At 40.6% G+C, this 19,122-nt stretch overlaps 1 protein-coding gene across 7 annotated transcripts in view; it reads right to left on the bottom strand.

The window, feature by feature from the left end:
* TBC1D5 (TBC1 domain family member 5) overlaps positions 1-19,122 on the bottom strand; it is a 525,247-nt gene that overhangs the window by 263,767 nt on the left and 242,358 nt on the right. For all 7 annotated transcript variants that reach the window (XM_089776643.1, XM_075922103.2, XM_075922104.2 and 4 more), the window contains one exon: positions 3,345-3,411. In XM_089776643.1, coding sequence (XP_089632769.1) covers positions 3,345-3,411 — 67 coding nt within the window. The remainder of the gene's footprint in view (positions 1-3,344; positions 3,412-19,122) is intronic.

The following is a 19,122-nucleotide window of genomic DNA, read 5'->3' as shown; positions in this document are numbered from 1 at the left end:
CCGGCTTCCCCGATTCAGCTGCTGGTCAGTTTCAGCAGCAGCTGAATGGGGGAAGCCTGTCCGGCTGCCCCAGCACTTCCGGGTTCCTGATGGTGCTGGACCATCAGGAGTCCCGGAGCATTGGATGCCGGACTAATGGAGTTTTACTGTATTTTGTCCATTAAGAAAGTCATTCGTATCTGTGATTACAAAATGACTTCTTTGCAGTATGTTTTATGTACATCTATTGGTACCATTGTACCTAAAAATAATCAATAAGTCATATTGTTTCCAAACAATGATTTATCAGATTCATTGTCCAAGTAGGTGCTATTTTCAGGGTCACTTCTTAGTGGATTGTCTACCATAATTTTAGGCTAAAGGTAAGCTGATATCTAGTGCAATTTATCTCTATATTGAGACATTTATCATAGTATTTAATTTGTTTTCTGCTCTACCCTTTGATGTTTGTGTATGATCACCATGTCTTACTAAGGGAAGACTGCTGTAAAGGGATGGGACTTAACGTGCTTGCTAAACAAAGGAACACCTCAATTCTTTCTGCCTTTTTGTGGTAGACTTCCGCAGCTGAGCACCTTTCTTATTTCCTTGTTACAGTTACACTTGGAATACACCAAATTGCAATGAGACACCTGCAGCTGGCACATCCCAACTAAGTAGGGTTTAGGGACTGTTTAAATATGGTGTAGATGTTTGGGGGTCAGCAGGAGCCCAAACTATGGGACCCTTCCACCCTGCAGAGTCCAAAAGCCTGGTCTCTAGCCTGAATATCTAGACAATTATTAAACAGCAGAGGGACAAGATGGGTGAAATAATATCTTCTATTAGACAGGGAGACAAAGCTTGCAATGGTGTAGCCATACCAGTCCCCAAATATTAGAACATAAGAACGGCCATTCTGGGTCAGACCAAAGGTCCATCTAGCCCAGTATCCTGTCTTCTGACAGTGGCCAATTCCTGATGCCCTGTTGGGAATGAACAGAACAAGTAATCATTAAGTAATCCAGCCCCTGTCATCAAGTCCCAGCATCTGACAAATTAGGCTAGGGACACCTGGTCCTAGCTTCTCACAAACAGAGGCTAAGTCTAGAGAGACACTTTGGCTAAGGAAGTATCTTTCTCTGAACCAAATTCCATTAAAAGGTATTGCCTCACTGACCTTCTCTCTCTTACATCCCGTAAAGAATACAGATACAAAGATACTGCGTATAACAGAAAGAGGAGCACACTGTGTCTCCACAGCAGAACTTCACAATCATCACATGTCGTCATTGAAATTAGGCCCCACTATAAGAGAGTTTGTTGTGATATAGTGGGAATGTAGAAATTACAATAATGTACAATGCAAAAAGTAATTCAAAAATTATTCCAGCATATTGGTCAGTCTCAGTATCATAAAATATGTTAATAAAAATAAGCATTTCCCGTCCACATCTTTATTATTATTATTAATGTATGAAAACACCTTTGAAGAAAGTAAGTGTCCTTTAGATGAGTATCTGCATTCTAAAAGTAACAATTAGATCATTAAAATAATCTGGAAAAATAGCTTGTAAAATAAAAAGTTAAAACTACTCACCTTCATTTTATTTCATAGGTCACTGCTATACCATCTAATAAGATAATTAAAAACATGCAAGCAGCTGGTACTGCGGCTAAACAGATTAATGTAATAGTCTGTAGTCACATGCGCTGGCAAGGGGTTCACCTCTTTGGCAAGGAGGAGGTCAGCTGCCCTTGGGAAGTGGAGAAAGATAATATTTCTACTTTCCAGTGGCTCTGTATTACAGATAGTGAAGGTAGAGTCCATCTTGATTTGTTGGACAAAGTGAACAATTTGCACACCTAGCAAGGACTTCCATTGTAGAGGTATAATACTACAGCAGTGTGGAGGATCAAATACATATTTAACAAAACTAAGATGTTCTTCCAAAATAATCAAATGCAGGTTTTATTGAGGATAAGAGTAATCAAATACTAAAAACCGCACAAACAATCCAAATAGTTTAAATTTTATCATTAATGAACTTCAAGCAGTCAATGACAGCTTACAAAGGTGACCTTTTAACCACATCTTACTTTACTAAAGCTTCTTTTTCAAGCATAATTATTTAAAAAATAATCTGAATTAGAAGCTGAAGATCAACTAACAAATTTTCTGCCATCCAACCAGGATTTATCAATAACTACCCAGAATATTTGGAAATATCCCAGTCATACTTGCTTCCTGTTTCCACTGCTTAATGAGCAAGGAGAAAACACCCACTTATCTAAATTTAAGGAGAATTAACTACATCAACTATAACAAATGCAAACAAGATCCACAGTCACTAAAAAGATGGAGACTGTATAAAGCATTTAAAAATCACAAATAGTATTGCAGAACCATCAGTATAACTGTAGTTAATCAGGCATATGAACCTTTAATTGATGATGATGAATATTAACTCCAAGCTAAAACTTATCATACCAGATTTCATATTGCAGCAAGGAAAATCTTTTATTTTTAAATTTTGGTTAAAACAACATAGCCTTTGGATTAGTTATACAACAATGAAAAAGTTAAAACTGCACTTTCAAATGCTCTAAAGCCCCTGTAACTACCAAGGTACTTTTCCTAAATGAAATTCTGAATGCAACTGCTGTTGATACTTAAACAACAATGTTGTGTGAGAGAGAGAGAGAGAGAGAGAGAGAGAGGGGGGGGGGGTTGTTTGTTTGTTTTTACACATACAAGGAATTTGTTTCTTCCTGGGAAAACTTTCAATTGGATTTAATGCACATCAGCTGACTACACGACACTTGCACTGACACAAAAGACTACTGCCTGTTAGAGACTTTGTTAATGAGCTACTCGCCAAATATGATGCAGAACAGACAGGAGTTGCTATATTCTATCGAATTAGTAATTTACTCAAATTTTACTCAAAATAACATTCATTTTAAATGTTCACTGATGGAATTACATCCTTGAAGGATAGTTTGACAGCACAGAAACAGATTAGTAAACAAAATGTATGTACAGATAAAACCTTTACCACCGTTATTTTCAAAGTAGAAATGAAAGACTTTCGTACTACTAAATTCTCGAAATACACACTCCATGGACTTGTGAACCTTTTGTTGAAATGTTTAACCAACTTCCTTCCTCTTACAAGGCATGCTTCATAAATCAATCTGTTTTTTCACAGCATTTACGAATTCATCAGAAAAGAAGTATCAAATCAAAAAGCTTATTCCAGTTCCAGTTGCACAATATTCAACTACTCTTTGGCTTTAAGTAGCTGATTATACCTATGCTACTCAAACAAAAATATTTTTAAAAATAGCAAACTAGTACCTACCTGTAAGAAATAAATGTTCCATCAGAGTCTAAGGCATGATGTGTTCTTCCATTCTCAGGAGATCCCCCTAAAACAAAAATGAAAGAAACAGACCTTAGTCCTGACAGAAGTATATACTGATACTGAATGCAGAAATGTGTAAGAGCATATATAAGTGATCTTAAGCTATATAGAAACATTGTTTCAAGGCTAAGAAACAGACAACCTTACCTGGATAGGTCTCATCCTTCCATCTTAAAAAATAACTAATTGTTAGTAGAGAGGACCTCAAGACATCAGCTTCTGTTCTGGATATGAATTCTTCCAAACCTCAGAAATGCTTGTATCTGAGGTTTTAAAAGTTTAACAACTAGAAACAAGCCTAAATGAACAAAATGTTTTTAAAAGATAATGCCTAATAAAGTGGATGAAACCAAAATATGTTTTCGTAATCTGAAGTCAATTTATATACTGTAAAAGTTTTTAACTGAATGGTAAAAAGACGTTTTCTTTCCACTGAAGGCGACTGTTTCCCTCACATTGCCTCAGTAACAAGCCGCTAAGAAAGACAGACTACTAACAATGATGAGAGGGTAGCACTTCATCAATACCCCTGAATCCTAGCTCAATCCAAGAATGAGTTATGATGCTTATTCAAAAAAAAAGTGTATTTATTTAACATGCATAGTTGTGTAGCCAAGAAATGGCATCTTCAGAGCACTTGTCCAAGAGGGATGGGTGATATGGTTCAGTGAAATGAATTCCACACTGGGACTTGGAAGCTTTGGGTTTTACTCCTGGCTCTTCCACCCATCTGCTCTGGGACCTTAGGCAAGTTATTTTATTTACCTTTGCCTCTGTTTTTTCATCTGTAATGAAGGGATACTGATATCTACTAGCATTGTAAGCACTCTCAGATGACAGAATGAAAAGCACAACACAAGAGGTATTACTAACTGATTTCACATAAGCCAATGACAACACACATGAAAACTATTTTTTCAGTCACTCCTGCACTAGAACAAAATAAAACCTGTAGCCTAGGCATAAAAAGGATCTTTGAGTAATGCAATCTCTCATCCCTCAAAATGCTGGCATTTTATTTAAGAGTTAAAATATGTTAGTTATTGAAAAGGAATGGGATCTAATCCTAAACAGCTACTAAAGTACCAGTAACAAATTCTGGAATAAAGAGTTGCTACCCCTTTGATACTTTCCTACCTACTGAAGAAATACCTCTGAACTCTAGCTCTCACATCTTTGGAGAGTACAGGCAGTCCCCGGGTTACATGGATCCGACTTACATCGGATCCCTACTTACAAATGGGGCGAGGCAACCCCGCACTAGTTGCTTCCCCCCAGCAGACCAGGGAGACGCGAAGCTAGCGCCCCCACAGCAGACCAGGGAGACGCGGAGCGGCTTTTCTCAGCAGACACCTCAGCTTGAGAATAAAGGACTGAGGGAAGTGAGGTGTGGGAGAATAAAACTGAGCTCTGGAGAAATGTTTGGCTAGAGTTTCCCCTACAATATGTACCAGTTCCGACTTACATACAAATTCAACTTAAGAACAAACCTACAGTCCCTATCTTGTACGTAACCCGGGGACTGCCTGTATAGTTAAGAAGAAAGAAACTGCTCTACATACATATTATAAAATCATAACTATTTTCTTCAACATTGCACTAAGTAGGGAAGGGTTTTGAGGCTGTCAGTTTAAGAATTAGAGATAAAAGTGATTTCACTTAGGAAATCAGATTGTGCATTATCCAACTGCAAAAGCTGCTTACCCATGCCAAAATGAAAACACATATTCCTGCTGACAAGTCTGCACTCTGCTTAAAATTTTATTTTTAATTGAAGATGCATTTTTGTTAATATACATCTTTATTTTCATCTGTACAACAATTCCAAGTTTAGTTTATATAGAACACTAGTTTACCACCATTAACAAGGCAGTGTTTTCTGCTTAGAGAAGACAAGGAGTATGTGGTAGACTAGAATCTGCTTACATTATAAGCCTGTAAATTTCTATAGCATGACTTTAAAATACCACATTATATTCAGTGTTAGTATATTTAAAACTTAATTTAATGTTTTATCCAATTTTAATTTGTACTTTCAAACCACTCTGAATAATCTGAGGTGCCACTGGAGATCATAACAGTGGTCCTGGTTAAGTCAAATAATAATTATAGAGCTTTCACTTTAAAGATGAGATTATTTTTAATTATTGAGTGAAGTACTTGAGGTACCATACTTATATAATTATGCTACTCATTAAATGGTTATTGAAAGCTGAAATGTAATTTTAACGACAGCTACCTATTTTTCTTTGTACATTTTATACATGACAGATAAATCAAGAATATTAACTTACTCAAAATTCCTTGCAGATGTACTTGAGCTTCCAGGTATAGGACAATTAAACTGTGCTTATTTGGAATTAAAAAAAAATCTTAAAGATTATTTTTCTGTATGGAGAAAAAAATTGTTCACAGAGATGAGAGAAAGAAAATAGTGATAAATAAATATTTTTCTTTTTCAGTGTCAGCAAATTCTGGTTCTACAATGTACCTCTCCTTGTACCTATCAAGACACATCCCTGAAAAAACAGGACATCTACAAGGCAAGGTCAACTATTTTATTAGATGTGGGTGCTTTGTTTAACAAAATGAACAGCCAGCAACACTACAAACATGGAAGACTGATTTTAGTCAAAAAGTGCTTGCTGTGTAATGCAAACAAAAATTACTTAATAGATTTTTCTATCTTGAGTATAAAGGGGTAACTGACATACAATAAGCATTATACTCTTCATTAAAATGATATATAATGCCACAAAAGACTCCATTTGCTTCTTTATAACACTAAGGTTCAAAACTCTTCAAACATCAAACCCTATCAGATTCTTTTACTCCTTAGAGATATACCCAATGTCAAATATATACACACAAAACTATTCTAATCATTAAGGGGCCCAGACACTTGACAACACTGACACATCCTCAGTATTTTCATCCTTTCTACATGAGGCTTCAAATTCAGCTTATCCATTTTTCCAAAAGCCATTATCTTGTACAAATTAATCTTCTCTTTTTCACAATGAAAACTAAACAGAAGAATACATTTGTTTCATTAACAATATTAAAGCAAAGATTTCTGAATTCGCTGCACAGGGAGAACGCAATAAAGTTTTGAAGAGGAAAAAACTGCTTTGTTCCTTCAATCCCCTAGTTGAAATTAATTATAGCAAATGTTTATGAAAACATCTGTTCCGTGCAGTTATAAATTCTTAATTTTAGCATGGGCGATTCTAGGCTTTTCTATTATTTTGAAAGAAGAGTTTGAAAACTGAAAGGTTTACAAAAGAATGGGTCATTTAATTTTCTACAGTATCATATATATAGTTTACAATGTCCTGAGGATCTCTGTGGCAAAGAAAAAGAGAAATAAGACAAACTACAAAAAGATTAGTTAAGATAGATACAAATCAGAAAAGTCTTCAACAGGTCTAACTTGACAGCAGAGGCAAAAAAACAAAAACTCAGATGTAAGGAACAATACAAATTAAGACTGCACTCCATAACCTAAATCTATGCAAAGTAAAATGTAATGGGCATACTGATTTTTATTTAATATAGGAGTAAAAGTATACTTGATATGACCTCTTTGTGTCAACAGAGGGTGCTAGAGAGTTTAAGATGATTCCGTAGTGGCTCCCCTTCTAAAGCTCAACTGCTTGTACAATAAGTTCCTAAGTAAAGCTCCAAACACTCTCGGACCTTTTACATAACAGTCTTGCAACTACAGTGTTAAATTTAATTTACACCAAATAAGCTTTTTAAATGATTAAATGGAGGAAGCTTGAAGCAGTGTACAGAAACTGAAAATAATGCCTTCAGCTAAAGAATTAAGTGCATTGCACTTTTGATATTTATAAAATAATTATTAGGCTAGAAAGTTGAAGTACATTTCACTTTGAGAAAGTTTTGAAGTTGTCAAACAGAAATTATGCAACTTTTTTTTGTGAGCACATTAGAATAATATTTAAGTTCAAACAGTTTCCCCCTTGTTTCTGAAGTAATTTAGGATCACTGACAGATGCGTATTTTGCTTGCAAAGCACTGCTCGGTAATAATCATTTGGTCGCATTTTAAATATTAATATTGTGCCAAAACAAGCTTTATATTTTGCCATACATGAAAAAAAGCTAATATTCTGGTAATGAGATAGATGCATGCAGACAACTGAAAATCGTGCATGATGCTCATCAGTGGTCAAGAACTCTTGTACTAAAGGCAATGTGTAATGTGTTAATCTTGCACTCCAACAAACCTGAGAAAAATTACCCTGAAATTTTTTGAAAATTCCTAGAGAGACAGAGCCTTGTATCTATTTGAGTTTCCAGCAAAGAGGACACTAGAGCAAGATATTCTACAGTACCCACGCATAGACTAGTTTTGCAACAGTGGAGGATGGTGACATATGAAAGTGGGTAGGCAAAACTGACACATAAAGGTGCAGAATGAGAGCCTGTTTATAGCAGTAGGGAAAGATAGCATATCTGGTGAGCAATATGGTAGGAAAATCTATCCTGAGAAGCCTCCGCTGTTTTGCAGTTATAAAAGAAAACATTTTAAAAGGGCAAAAATAACCAGGATTGCAAAAAACCCAAATCTAATCCTGATCTGTGCTTGGATTTAAATAAACTGGCATTTTACAATGATCTGTACGTACAAAATCATGGCAAAATGAAAGTGCATAACAGAATATATGTACTCTTTACAGGAAGAAAAATTGGTTTAAAATAAGTTTAACAATTAATTACATGTATAACCTTGTGTGTGCAAAACATAGTACCTCCAAGTGTATTTGTGAAGGCAAAAGCATGGCTAGGAAATGTATACAAAATAAAACCAGGCTGTATAAAATCTAAAATTTAGGAGAAATTTTAGGGAAATTTGACCATTTGTGACCCTGAGTTCATAATTATTCTACTTAAAGAATTTCAATAGCACTACATTATTAAAAAGATTTATCCTATTTTTGACTTTGTAACACAGGGGTGGCTGGATCTGGCCTGCCTAGGGTTTTGATCCAGCCCACAAGACAGTTCCAGGCCTCTAGTGCAGGGGTCAGTAACATACAGCACACATGCAGATTTTCAGCCCAGAAGAGGGAACTCATCCCCCTTTCTCCTCCTCCAGGCAGTAGCTGGAGAGTGCTCTCTCCTCCCTGCAGCAGGTTAGGCTGTGGTGGGAGGAGGCAGCGCTAGGACTGAGGCTGGCCCCAGACTGCATGGCCTCCAGGGCCGGCCCCGCACTGTTGTGGCCGCAGCGGCAGTGGAGCCTCTCTTCGGGATAGCAGGGACAGTGTGGCTGCAGTCGTTGCTCCAAGGGGACACGAAGCCAGGTAAGTACCCCCCCCCCCCGCCCAGACCCCTCCCTCTCCAATCCCCTCACTTCCCTCCTTCCCCTCCAAGACCTGGCATCTCCAGCATGCTCCGACACTCCCTTGTTCCTGCATCCTCTCTCCTGGCCAGACACCCCACCCTGCTCCTTTGTCCACATTGCTCCTGCACCCTCTCTCCTGGACACACACTGCACTCTCCCTTGTTCTTTCTCTCTCCACCTGAACAGACACCCTACTCCTAGCCTGCTTCTGCACTCCAACTCCCTCCCAAATTCTGCACTCCATCCCTATCCTACTCGCTGGCAACCCTGGCTTGCATACTGTACCTCTCATTTTTATTCCTACACCAGAGCCTAAGGAGGTCCATAAAATCCACTAACTCCAACACTCCAGAAAAGTAAATCTCATCTATCAGAAGCCCTGAACCTCAGTTCCTCCCTCTTTCCTTTCCCCCAACCTGTGACACTGGGGCATCAGTGAGTGTTGGGGAGGGGGGGGGGGTTGGAGGAGATTTGGCTTCTCACTTGTGTGGTCCCTAAAACTGATTTTTCTGTGGGTCAGTGACCCCAGGCCCAGAAAGGGTTCCCCACCCCCGCCATAAATTAAGACAACACTGAAACCTTGTGTTGGACATAATATTTTACTATATTTAAAATGAAGTTTGATAAACTAGCAGACAAAGTTAAAACGCTTAATCTGTTTCATAGTTTAAATTAAACCTTTCCTACTAGCTGCAGCTGGTTCAGAAAATAAGACCACCGTACCCAGCCTGCCCTTGCCTCCTCCCTTCTTCCCCCAGTACACAGATCCATGAATAAGTTAAATCTCAGTACGACACTTCTGAAAGGTTGCCAACCCGTACACTAAAAGGTAAGATCTGCATCTTTATTTATTAACAAAGCTGATGTAAGTATGATTATTATTGACTTTAAACGATATCACCGGCACTCAGACCCGTACATACAGGTAACTAAGTCAAATCTCAGCACTCCACCTCTGAAATGTTGCTGATCCCTGCCCTAATGCATTGTCTGGGAGCTGGAGATGCGCAAGCACTTTCAATTGCTTCTATTTAAAGGGTTCACACTTGCTGGGCAGCTGCGTTGCCTGGCAGCCACACGGCAGGCACAAGCCTTTTAAACAGAAGCAATTGAAAGGGCTCGCAGCTCTCAATCCCACTGGCCCGTTGTCTGAGAGCTGCCCGGGAGGCGCGAGCCCTTTCAACTACTTCCATTCAAAGGGCTTGTGCCTGCTGGGTGGCTGCCAGGCAATAGGTTAGCAGTGGGGCTAGGAGCTGACAGCCATGTTACGTGAATTCTAAACCTCCACTCCAGATAACTCTGGGAGGAAGCTAGCCCCTAGCACCCTCCCATCTGCTCCAGGTCCCTTCCATTGGCCAGAAGTCAGGAGGCAGGGACCCCAGGCCAAGCAAAGCTCCTGGCAGGGTAGTTTTCAACCCCGCCTCTTCCGCCCAAGGCCTCACCCCTTCCAGTTTGGCCTGCGGCCACTTGTGAAATTTCTGAAGTGCCCCCCCTTCCAAAATCATTGCCCACCCCTGTTTTAACATCTTCCACCCCATCTCTTTTGCCTGCTGCAGCCCCTATTTTCGGAGTGCTTTGCAGTGGAACTGTGTTGAAATAGAAGAGGACAAAGAAAGGAGAAAGAGCCAAAAGGAAGGAGTAGCAGATAACAGACCAACCAACAAGGTTGGGAGTAGGGGGGAGTAGTTTTCAATTATCCCCTCCTTTTAGTTTCCACAACACTTTATGGCTCTGTAGCCACTTTACACTAATTTTCAATTTTAAAGAAGTTTAGGCTTTTACTTTTGTAAATAAAAAGAGCATTTAAAGTAAAAACTACAGCTCCACAGACTCCTGGGACAACCACAAGAAACAGTTAAATAACTGTTTGTTCTTTGAAATGTGTTGTTCATGTCTGCTTCAATTAGGTGTCTGTGGACGCAGGTGCATATTAGGGGGAAAATCTTCTGGCTATTAGCTACCTGTAGGGTCGGTTTGGGCACCCTATGGAGTGGCACCGAAATGGCGCCCAATATACAGCCCTGCTGACCTACCGTGGGTAGGAATGCAGGGTGGTATTGGAGCTGCACCTTGTTCTTATGGAACATACTATAAGGCTGCTCTGACGTAAAGGCCTTAAGTTCACAGACCCTCCTAGTGAAGGTTATTGCAAAAATAAATGAAGGATAGGTACAGGAAGGAACATGGGGCTAACTGTTCAAATAGGTGACCCTCAAGTTTGGGAGGACTAAATTAAGATCTCAGTGTGGAACATATGCCCTCACGTGGGTAAAGTCTGTTGAGTCCTTTTAGAAAATGGGTGACTAATGGCTCAGTGAACACGGACGAGTCCTGTATTCCCAGGTGGAAAGCTAAAATGGTGGCCAAATATACCCTGATGGAGGAACTTGAGAGTGGAAGAGGTAATCCAGGATCAAAGGAATAGATTCTTGCATGGAGGATGAGCCATGCTGAGAATGCCATATGGATAATCACTTCAGTTTTGCAACATGGGTAGCTCTTGTGGAGGGCTTTCTCCTACCCAGAAGGACCAGTCTCACTTGCTCTGAGTAAGAGAGCTCTGTGGGGTTTAGCCACAGAGCTTCCATACTGTGCAGTGGAGAGATCTGATGCTGTGGTGCAAGAGATGGCCCTTTTTCTGGGACAGAAGGCCTGGAGTCAGGGGCAGCATAAGTGGGGGCTCCACCAACATGTCTAGCAGGGTCATGTACCAACGTTGACACGCCCAGGCTGGATTGGGTCCAATCCTGTCTGATTTCAGGAGCACCCCATGAATCAGAGGAATGGGAGAAAAAGCATACAATAGTTGCTTCCCCCAACTGATCAGGAACACATCCCTGCAAGAGCCCAGGCTGTGCTTCTGAAATGAACAGACGAGTCAACACTTCTGATTTTGCTGAGATACAAAGAGGTCTATTTGGGGAAAGCCCTACCTCAGGAAGACTGACCACTCATGAGACTGAAAGGAGAACTGAGAGTATCCGCTAAGTCATTCTGTGTCCCTGGGAGATACTCTGCTTTGTAGGTGTATCACCTGGTTTACACAGAAGAGCCATAACATGAGGGTTTCTATACATAGGGGAGAGGAGTGTGCAGCATCTCCCCCACCCCATTTATTTATATGATTCATTATCATTGTATTTTCTGTTAAAACCAGGACACTGTGGCCAGGAAGGTGGGACCTGAATGTTTGGCACTCCAAATGGACTTCCTTGAGCTCTCTGACGTTTAGCTGCAGAGCCTGGTCCTCTGGAGTCCCTGGATCTTGAGTTCTGAAGCCCCCTAGATGACCTCCCGATCCCAAGTCCAACACATCCATCATCAGGTCAGTGAGGGGAATGGGGCACCAAAGAAGGAAATTCAACATCAGAGGTAGAGTTACCAGTCTGTCTAATCTGTCCTTGGATGGTCGGTAGGTGGATGCTAACCACAATTGCAGAGGTCTGAACCTGAATAGCGCAAAAAGCACTATGTACGTGTGTGCATGAGGCCACGTGACAGACATTTGAGGCAATTTCTGGCCTTGGTTGTAGGAAATTGTCTGAGACTGAATGATGTGGGACATGCTCGTGGTGCAGGTAAGGATGTCAGTGGTGCTTCCATTGTTGCTGGTGGGCCTGTGGGATGCTGAGAGCTCGTCACCATGGCTTGCTAGCACACTGACAGTCATGTTGGTGGAGCCCCCACTTATGCTGCCCCTGACAGTACTGGTGTGCCAGAGTTGGAATAGGTAACAGCTTCTGTGCTGGCACTGGTGATTGTGTTGTTATTGGAGGTTGTGGGGTAGACACCAATGGCAGTGCAAAAGCTTGGATTGGCATTTGAGTTGGTGGTGGTAGTGCCAATGGCAACAGAACTGTGCCTGATGCCACCAATGATGCCCTGGAGTGATGCCCTAACTTTGACGAAAAGCCCAGGGAGTCCAAAAGGACCACTGCAGTGGTGCCTGCCACTAAGGAGGCCATAGTGCCGCATGTCAGTGCCATTTTTAGTGGGCATCAATGTCCAGCTACTACTTCATCTGAATCTGTCCAAGTCTGACTAACTATGAGGTGTCTGTACAGGATGACCTCAGAGGAGCAGATCACTAAATCTTTGCACTAAATCCAGATGGGAAGCCACACTAATCTGGTGAGCTTGCAGAATTGGAGAGTGGGGTGCCACGGAGGGAGAGTGTAGAGACATCATAGCTGATTTGCCACTGGAAGGTGCCCTCAGTGGGGCCAGGCAAGAGCTGAGAAAGTCGCTGTGCAGGGTGGCCACCTGGAATGCCTCAGAGTAGAAGGCATGCAAATGTCTCTAGGCACCTCTGGAGAGTAAGACGAAGGCAGAGCGTGGGGCATCTCAGCAATGCTGGGGGTCAGTACTGTAGGCCCAACTTGGGTCTCACCTTAGGCCTACATTTAGCAGGAGACCGCCCTCCTTGAACCTCTTCTTATGCTGTGGTGACGGTGATTGGGATTGTTGCTGGTGATAAGAGCCTCAAGAAGGGCCTGTAGGATGCTGAGAACTCGTGGCCATGGCTTGCTAGTGCACTGACAGCAGTGGTGTACTGCAACCCAATTAGGTGTGTCACTATGCTGAGTCCATCAGTTCACAGTCTGGTTGACGTCAAAGAGCTGCCTCCAATAAAGGACCTTCAGGTGTTGATCCCTGCCTTTCAATATATGAGCCATGAATGTCTTGCAAAAAGAGCAATGGTCTTTCTGATGCCCTTCTCCCAAACACTTTAAGAAAGAAGTGTGAGCGTCACTTTTGGACATATGCTTGCCACAAGCTCTACAGGCTTTAAAGCCTGGAGACCTGGACAAGCCCTGGTGCTAAAGTACATGGGATAGAGAAATACCTCCCACTTACCTACTTTAAAATAAACTACCGAAAGTCAACTTCTGGAACACCTTGCCAGAAGATGCAGTGAAGGCTAGAATTTTAACAGGGTTCAAAAAAGAGCTAGATAGATTCATGGAGGTTAGGTCCATCAATGGCTATTAGCCAGGATGGGTAGGAATGGTATCCCTAGCCTCTCTTTGTCTGGAAATGGGTGACAGGGAGGGATCACATGAGGATTACCTGTTGTATTCCCTCCCTCTGGGGCATCTGGTGTTGGCCACTGTTGGCAGATGGGATACTGTCTAGATGGGCTGTTGGTCTTACCCAATATGGTCATTCTTATGTTCCTATTGGTTTACTAATTAACTACTACAGCTATAACAACTATGAAGAAAGAAACAAGCTGCTGAGTTCCAGCTAGCTGTCACAGGCAGAAAGATGGCACTGAAGAAAAGGGGCTTTAGCAGGGTTCTATATCGGGCATCATTTCAGTGCCACTCCAGGGCACTAAACCAACCCTACAGCTAGTTGCTAGGGGTAAAATTTTCTGGCTAACGTGCACATGCACACACAGACACCTAACTGGAATGCACATCAACAAACATGCCAAGAAGAACAAGATTTATCTGAAAAAGAGGTGGTGTTCAAATAGACACTTTAAAGTTTAAAAAGTTAAATTAAGTTTCCCAAAAAGTATCTTCAAAGAAGATTTAGAATCCTTTAGCTACCCTCCACCCCCCAAAACTGAATTTTAATTTTTTAAAATGTGTGAAATAATGAAGTACATTCTAACAACAAGTAAGTCCACCTGAGATGCTCCTGGTAAAGATTCTCAGCTGGTAGTGATGTACCAATACTATATTAATGTACTCCCAGTTGTGAATTAATGTAATGTCTTTACTGCAGGGAGAATTCAACAGTGATGTTAATTGTGGTGTAACTGGGTTAGTGTTTGGTTGTAAAGAGAAAGCAATATGGCCTTAGCGTTCTGTGGGAGCTGCACAGCACTGGCCAGTGTACATGCATACAACTTCTACTAAAGTCAGCAAATGTTCAATCTGGTTATGCCAGGTTTCAATTTGATACCAGTAGTCCCGCGATTGCTGTTAGCAGAAGATGAAATTAGATTAGAGTGAATATGCTCTGTGTCACACTTTCCCTGCTGCACACCTCTTCTGTCCCATGCACTGAACATCACATTGATGCCAATTACACTTATCACTATCAATCATTTACAACATATAACAAACTAGTGTTTAGATCACCAATTAGTTTGACATAAAAACTTCAGTAAGATTTAGCTCCATTTATTCCATTCTGCATTCAGTCCAGCATCAAGTGGACTGTCTGCATCGAATAAAAAATGGTCACCTCTAAACCTCAAGAGAGCCCTCAGAGATCATAAAATGAGTATTTAGTGAAATAAAGAGGTTGTATGACTATATTACAGCTATGGACAAGGCCATGAATAATCATATTTTTACAGGAAGAAAAATCTTAGAATCATTCTGGAACTATTGCTATAAATTGATGTAACATAATATACAAATCTTGAGTGACTTACTGCTTGCAATCAAAATGTTGCAGCTAATTTTAAGATATAAACAGCCTGATAGGCCTGTGAATAGCAAATTGCAATAATCCAGCAGAGATGTAATAAATAGGAGTTAATGACTTGAATCCCTGAGATAACACTGGTCATATAGCTTTGCTTAGTTTTAGACATGAACAACCAGGGTATAAAAAGGTGGTCTCTGGAGACCTTTTACTTTAATAGCAAAAACATACCTCTACTTTTTTAAAATCTAAGGGTTGCATGCAGATTAGCTGATGAGGAAGGGTAGTGATTGGTTGGTTGGTTACTCAATGTAACCAAATGTACTCAATGCTTCTTCATTTGTACTCTATATAAGTCTTCTAATTGTAAGATGCAATCATTCTATTTTGAAAAATAAATCAGTTAAGTGTTATTCCACTTCAAACTAATGAAAAAGAAAAATTGTCCATGATTCAAATAAATTTTTAGCCTTCAGGCTGACAATTGGATAGGGCAAGAATTTTTCTACCTTCTTTGCCAAACCTAGATATTGCTATTAAATGCTCAGGAGAAAACTCTTATTGGTTAAAGTAACTGAACACCTTCTGTAGAAATTAAACCTAACTCACCGGCAACTAAAATCATCTTATAGACAACTGGCAAGATTTTGAATCAAGTTGTTCACCTGTGTAAATCTGAAGTAACAACTGAGCTACTTTTGTATTTGCACTAACGTAAGTTGAAGGCAAATCAGGCCCACTAAATTTAAATTACAAATGGAATGCTACTCTTATACCAAAACTAAGATTACAGGACTATCACTCTCTCTATATGTCATTCTGAAAGCTAGAATGTAGGTTTAGTCAGTGCAAGGCAAGGAAAGAGCTCCAAGCATGGTTGAATGTTCTTTTTCTTTAGAGTATCATCAGATTCAGTCATCCCTGGAATTTGAAATCTCTACTGTACAATTTTTTAAGTTATCAGACATTTTGAAATTATTAATTACTTCTGAGTGGACGACATAGGCTTTCAGTTGCACTTAGATAGGTATGTAGGTCATACCAGGAATCCAAGACTATTGTGATATCAGAAATAATCCATCACCACTCTTACTCACCAGCTAATCGGCATGCAAATATTTCACTGGTTATATGTGGCAGACTGCACAGGTGGACAGTCTTGACCTTACTACCACACCCACATCACTGCATAAGCATAAACATTTTTGTGATGTATAGGATCCCTAATCATGGACCACAACCTGACGGTGCAAATTAAATATAAGAATAGTAAGAGGCCAACATGGTTCCATCAGGAGTTCTTTAATGATCTGAAAATGAAAAAGGAATCCTATAAGTAGAAGAAACATGAACAAATTGCTAAGGGAGAGTTTTTTAGAGCAACACAAGCACAAAGGGAAAATATGAACGAAACACAATAAGTCTAAAATACATTACTTTTAACAAAGGATATAAAAGGCAGGAGAGAAAAGGTTCTGTAAATACTGTACATTATGGCAAAAAGACGACTAAAAAAATGTAGGTTCACTATTTAGACCCAATAACCAAGACGACTGAGGTATTTAATATCTATTATGCTTCTCTAAAAAGGTTAATAGGGAGAAGATATTTAACACAATATTAACAATAAGAAGAAAGGAATGCAAGCTAAAAATAATGAAAACTGGTTAAAGACTATTTAGATGAGTTAGATTTATTCAAGTTGGCATGGCCTGATGAAATTCATCTTGGGATTCTTATGGAACTAACTGTAACAATCTCAGAACCATTGATAGTAATCATTAGAACTGATGGAGGATGGAAGAGGTCTCAGGACTGGAGAAGAATGCAAACAGTACCTATCTTTAAAAAGGGGAACAGAGAGGATTCAGGGAATTAAAGACTGCTCAGCCTAACTTTGATACTTAGAAATATACTGGAACAAATTGTCAAAATCAGTTTATAATCACTTAGAATATATGGGTTACAAGGGTTATAAGGAATAGCCAGCATGGATTTGTCAGGAACAAATGTTGACAAACTAACTGAATTTGCTTCTTTGACAACGTTACCAGACTAGTGAATGTGGGGAAACAGTAGATAAAATTTATCTTGTTTTTAGTAAGGCTTTTCATATAGCCCCATATTACAGTCTCATAAGCAACATAAGGAAATGTGGTCCAGATGAATCTCACTGAAGCAAACTTCTCAATGGTGTTCTGGACCTGCCTGAGAAAACCAAGCATGGAGCTATGACTCCTTGAGTATCATGACAGAATTAGCCACTGCACTGGAAGATGCATCAGTGTCATCAACTGCTGACTGAAGAATGATCCTTGCAACCATTTTGCCTTCCTCTGACTGGCAACGTGGTCAGTCCTGCTGTGGGATACTGTCAAAGTTCAGGACATCTTGCTTACCCAGCAGTGCTTGATAACCAATTATCCTGAACTCAAGGTTAGAAGAGAAAATTCTCCCTTCCCAATAAGGTGAAAACCCTGCTCTCTTTACCTGTCAGGATAATTCAGGGATGTTGCTACCTCTCTCTCTCTCTCTCTGTCTCTGAGGTGACTTGGACAACTAAGAAGTAGGAACAGTGAGAGTACTGAAATTCTATTCCCTTGGCTGGGACATAGCACCACTTCTCTGCCCTCTTAGGGGTAGGAACGAAGATATCTATATTTTGCCAGACCATATGGTTTTCTTAATGATGGAGCTGAACAACTGAAGGATGTTCAAGACCTTGTGCTCAAACTCCTGAACCTCAACATGAATTTGCGGCTCCCCTGAAATTCTGCAAAGGAGTTCTTCAAATAGTTTAGAGTAAATGGAGACATTGGAATCACCTCCACATCCAGGATTGAGGATGGCAATTACATCAGATTTGGTGGGACCCAGGTATCAACAGCATACTTTCTGTTAATCTGGGAGTTCGCTGGTTGGCTCTTTAAAAGGGGAGGGAAAGTGCAACGAGTTAACAAAACAGACAAACTGCAGAACTGTACTGGTCTCATGGTCCACAGCATGGTCAACAGGATGGACCAAATGAGGGTTGTTCTGGTCCCCAAGGTGTGAGGTACCAACAGTTCTGAGGCAGATAAGGTGCAGGAAGATCCCAAGTTGGCCCAGATCTTCTGTCCAGGAAGATAGATCTTGGAGGAGGAGGGCAAAATGGTTCATGTGGCAGTTCAGAATCTCCTGAAGAACAATGATTCAGTTCCAACTAGAGAACCAATGGTGACACTGCAAAGACATCATAGCCCAAAGATGCAAATGGGAGACAAAGGCATGCATACTTGGTGGAGTCACATCTCTCAAAAAGGAGGCACCTGAAGAAGTGGAAACCTCCAAGGTTTGAAAATATGAAGATGTACTCAACAAGAGTGCTCTTCCCAGTTTGAGTGGGATCCTGTCTGCCCAAACCACTTGAACCTCAAAAGGGACTGTCTGTGTCTCAGTTATTGAGAACAGATGGAACCTGCAGGTGATTGACACTCTTAGCTACTGATCTTCATCAGTACTGGTGGACTGAGGGGTTTGTGCTTGGAAGGTACCAGAATCATTATGCTGTTGCATTGTGATCTGGTGCTTACAGAGCCCTGCGTATCTGAGGAGATTCTCTTTCACTCTCTGGCTGCATCCACAGTTGGTTGAGTGTATACCCATGCAGGGCTTTCCCCCATCCCTCTGGCATGCTTCCTGCCTCTTCCCTGCCCCCTCCTTGCACATCTGTACTCCCTCCCCCAGACCTCCAGATTTGCTGTGTGGATACAAATAAAATCCAGATTGCAGACTGTGGATTGGGTGATGAGTTGAGCCTGTCGGATGCAGGCCCATATTTTTCTATCTGCACAGATCTTCTGAGCTAAGCTAGTGCTCAGTTTAGGTAGGTATAGAGCCAACTTCTACTAAGTGGATTTGGATGAAGACTTAGCCTTGATCTCCTCCTTCTCCTGACAAAACATCACCAAGGAATCTC

This window comes from Pelodiscus sinensis, chromosome 2 (genome assembly GCF_052426305.1).
Source record: "Pelodiscus sinensis isolate ZL-2025 chromosome 2, ASM5242630v1, whole genome shotgun sequence".
NCBI lineage: Eukaryota > Metazoa > Chordata > Testudines > Trionychidae > Pelodiscus > Pelodiscus sinensis.
Note: the sequence above shows the minus strand (reverse complement) of the source record. Positions and strands in the feature narration are given on the sequence as shown.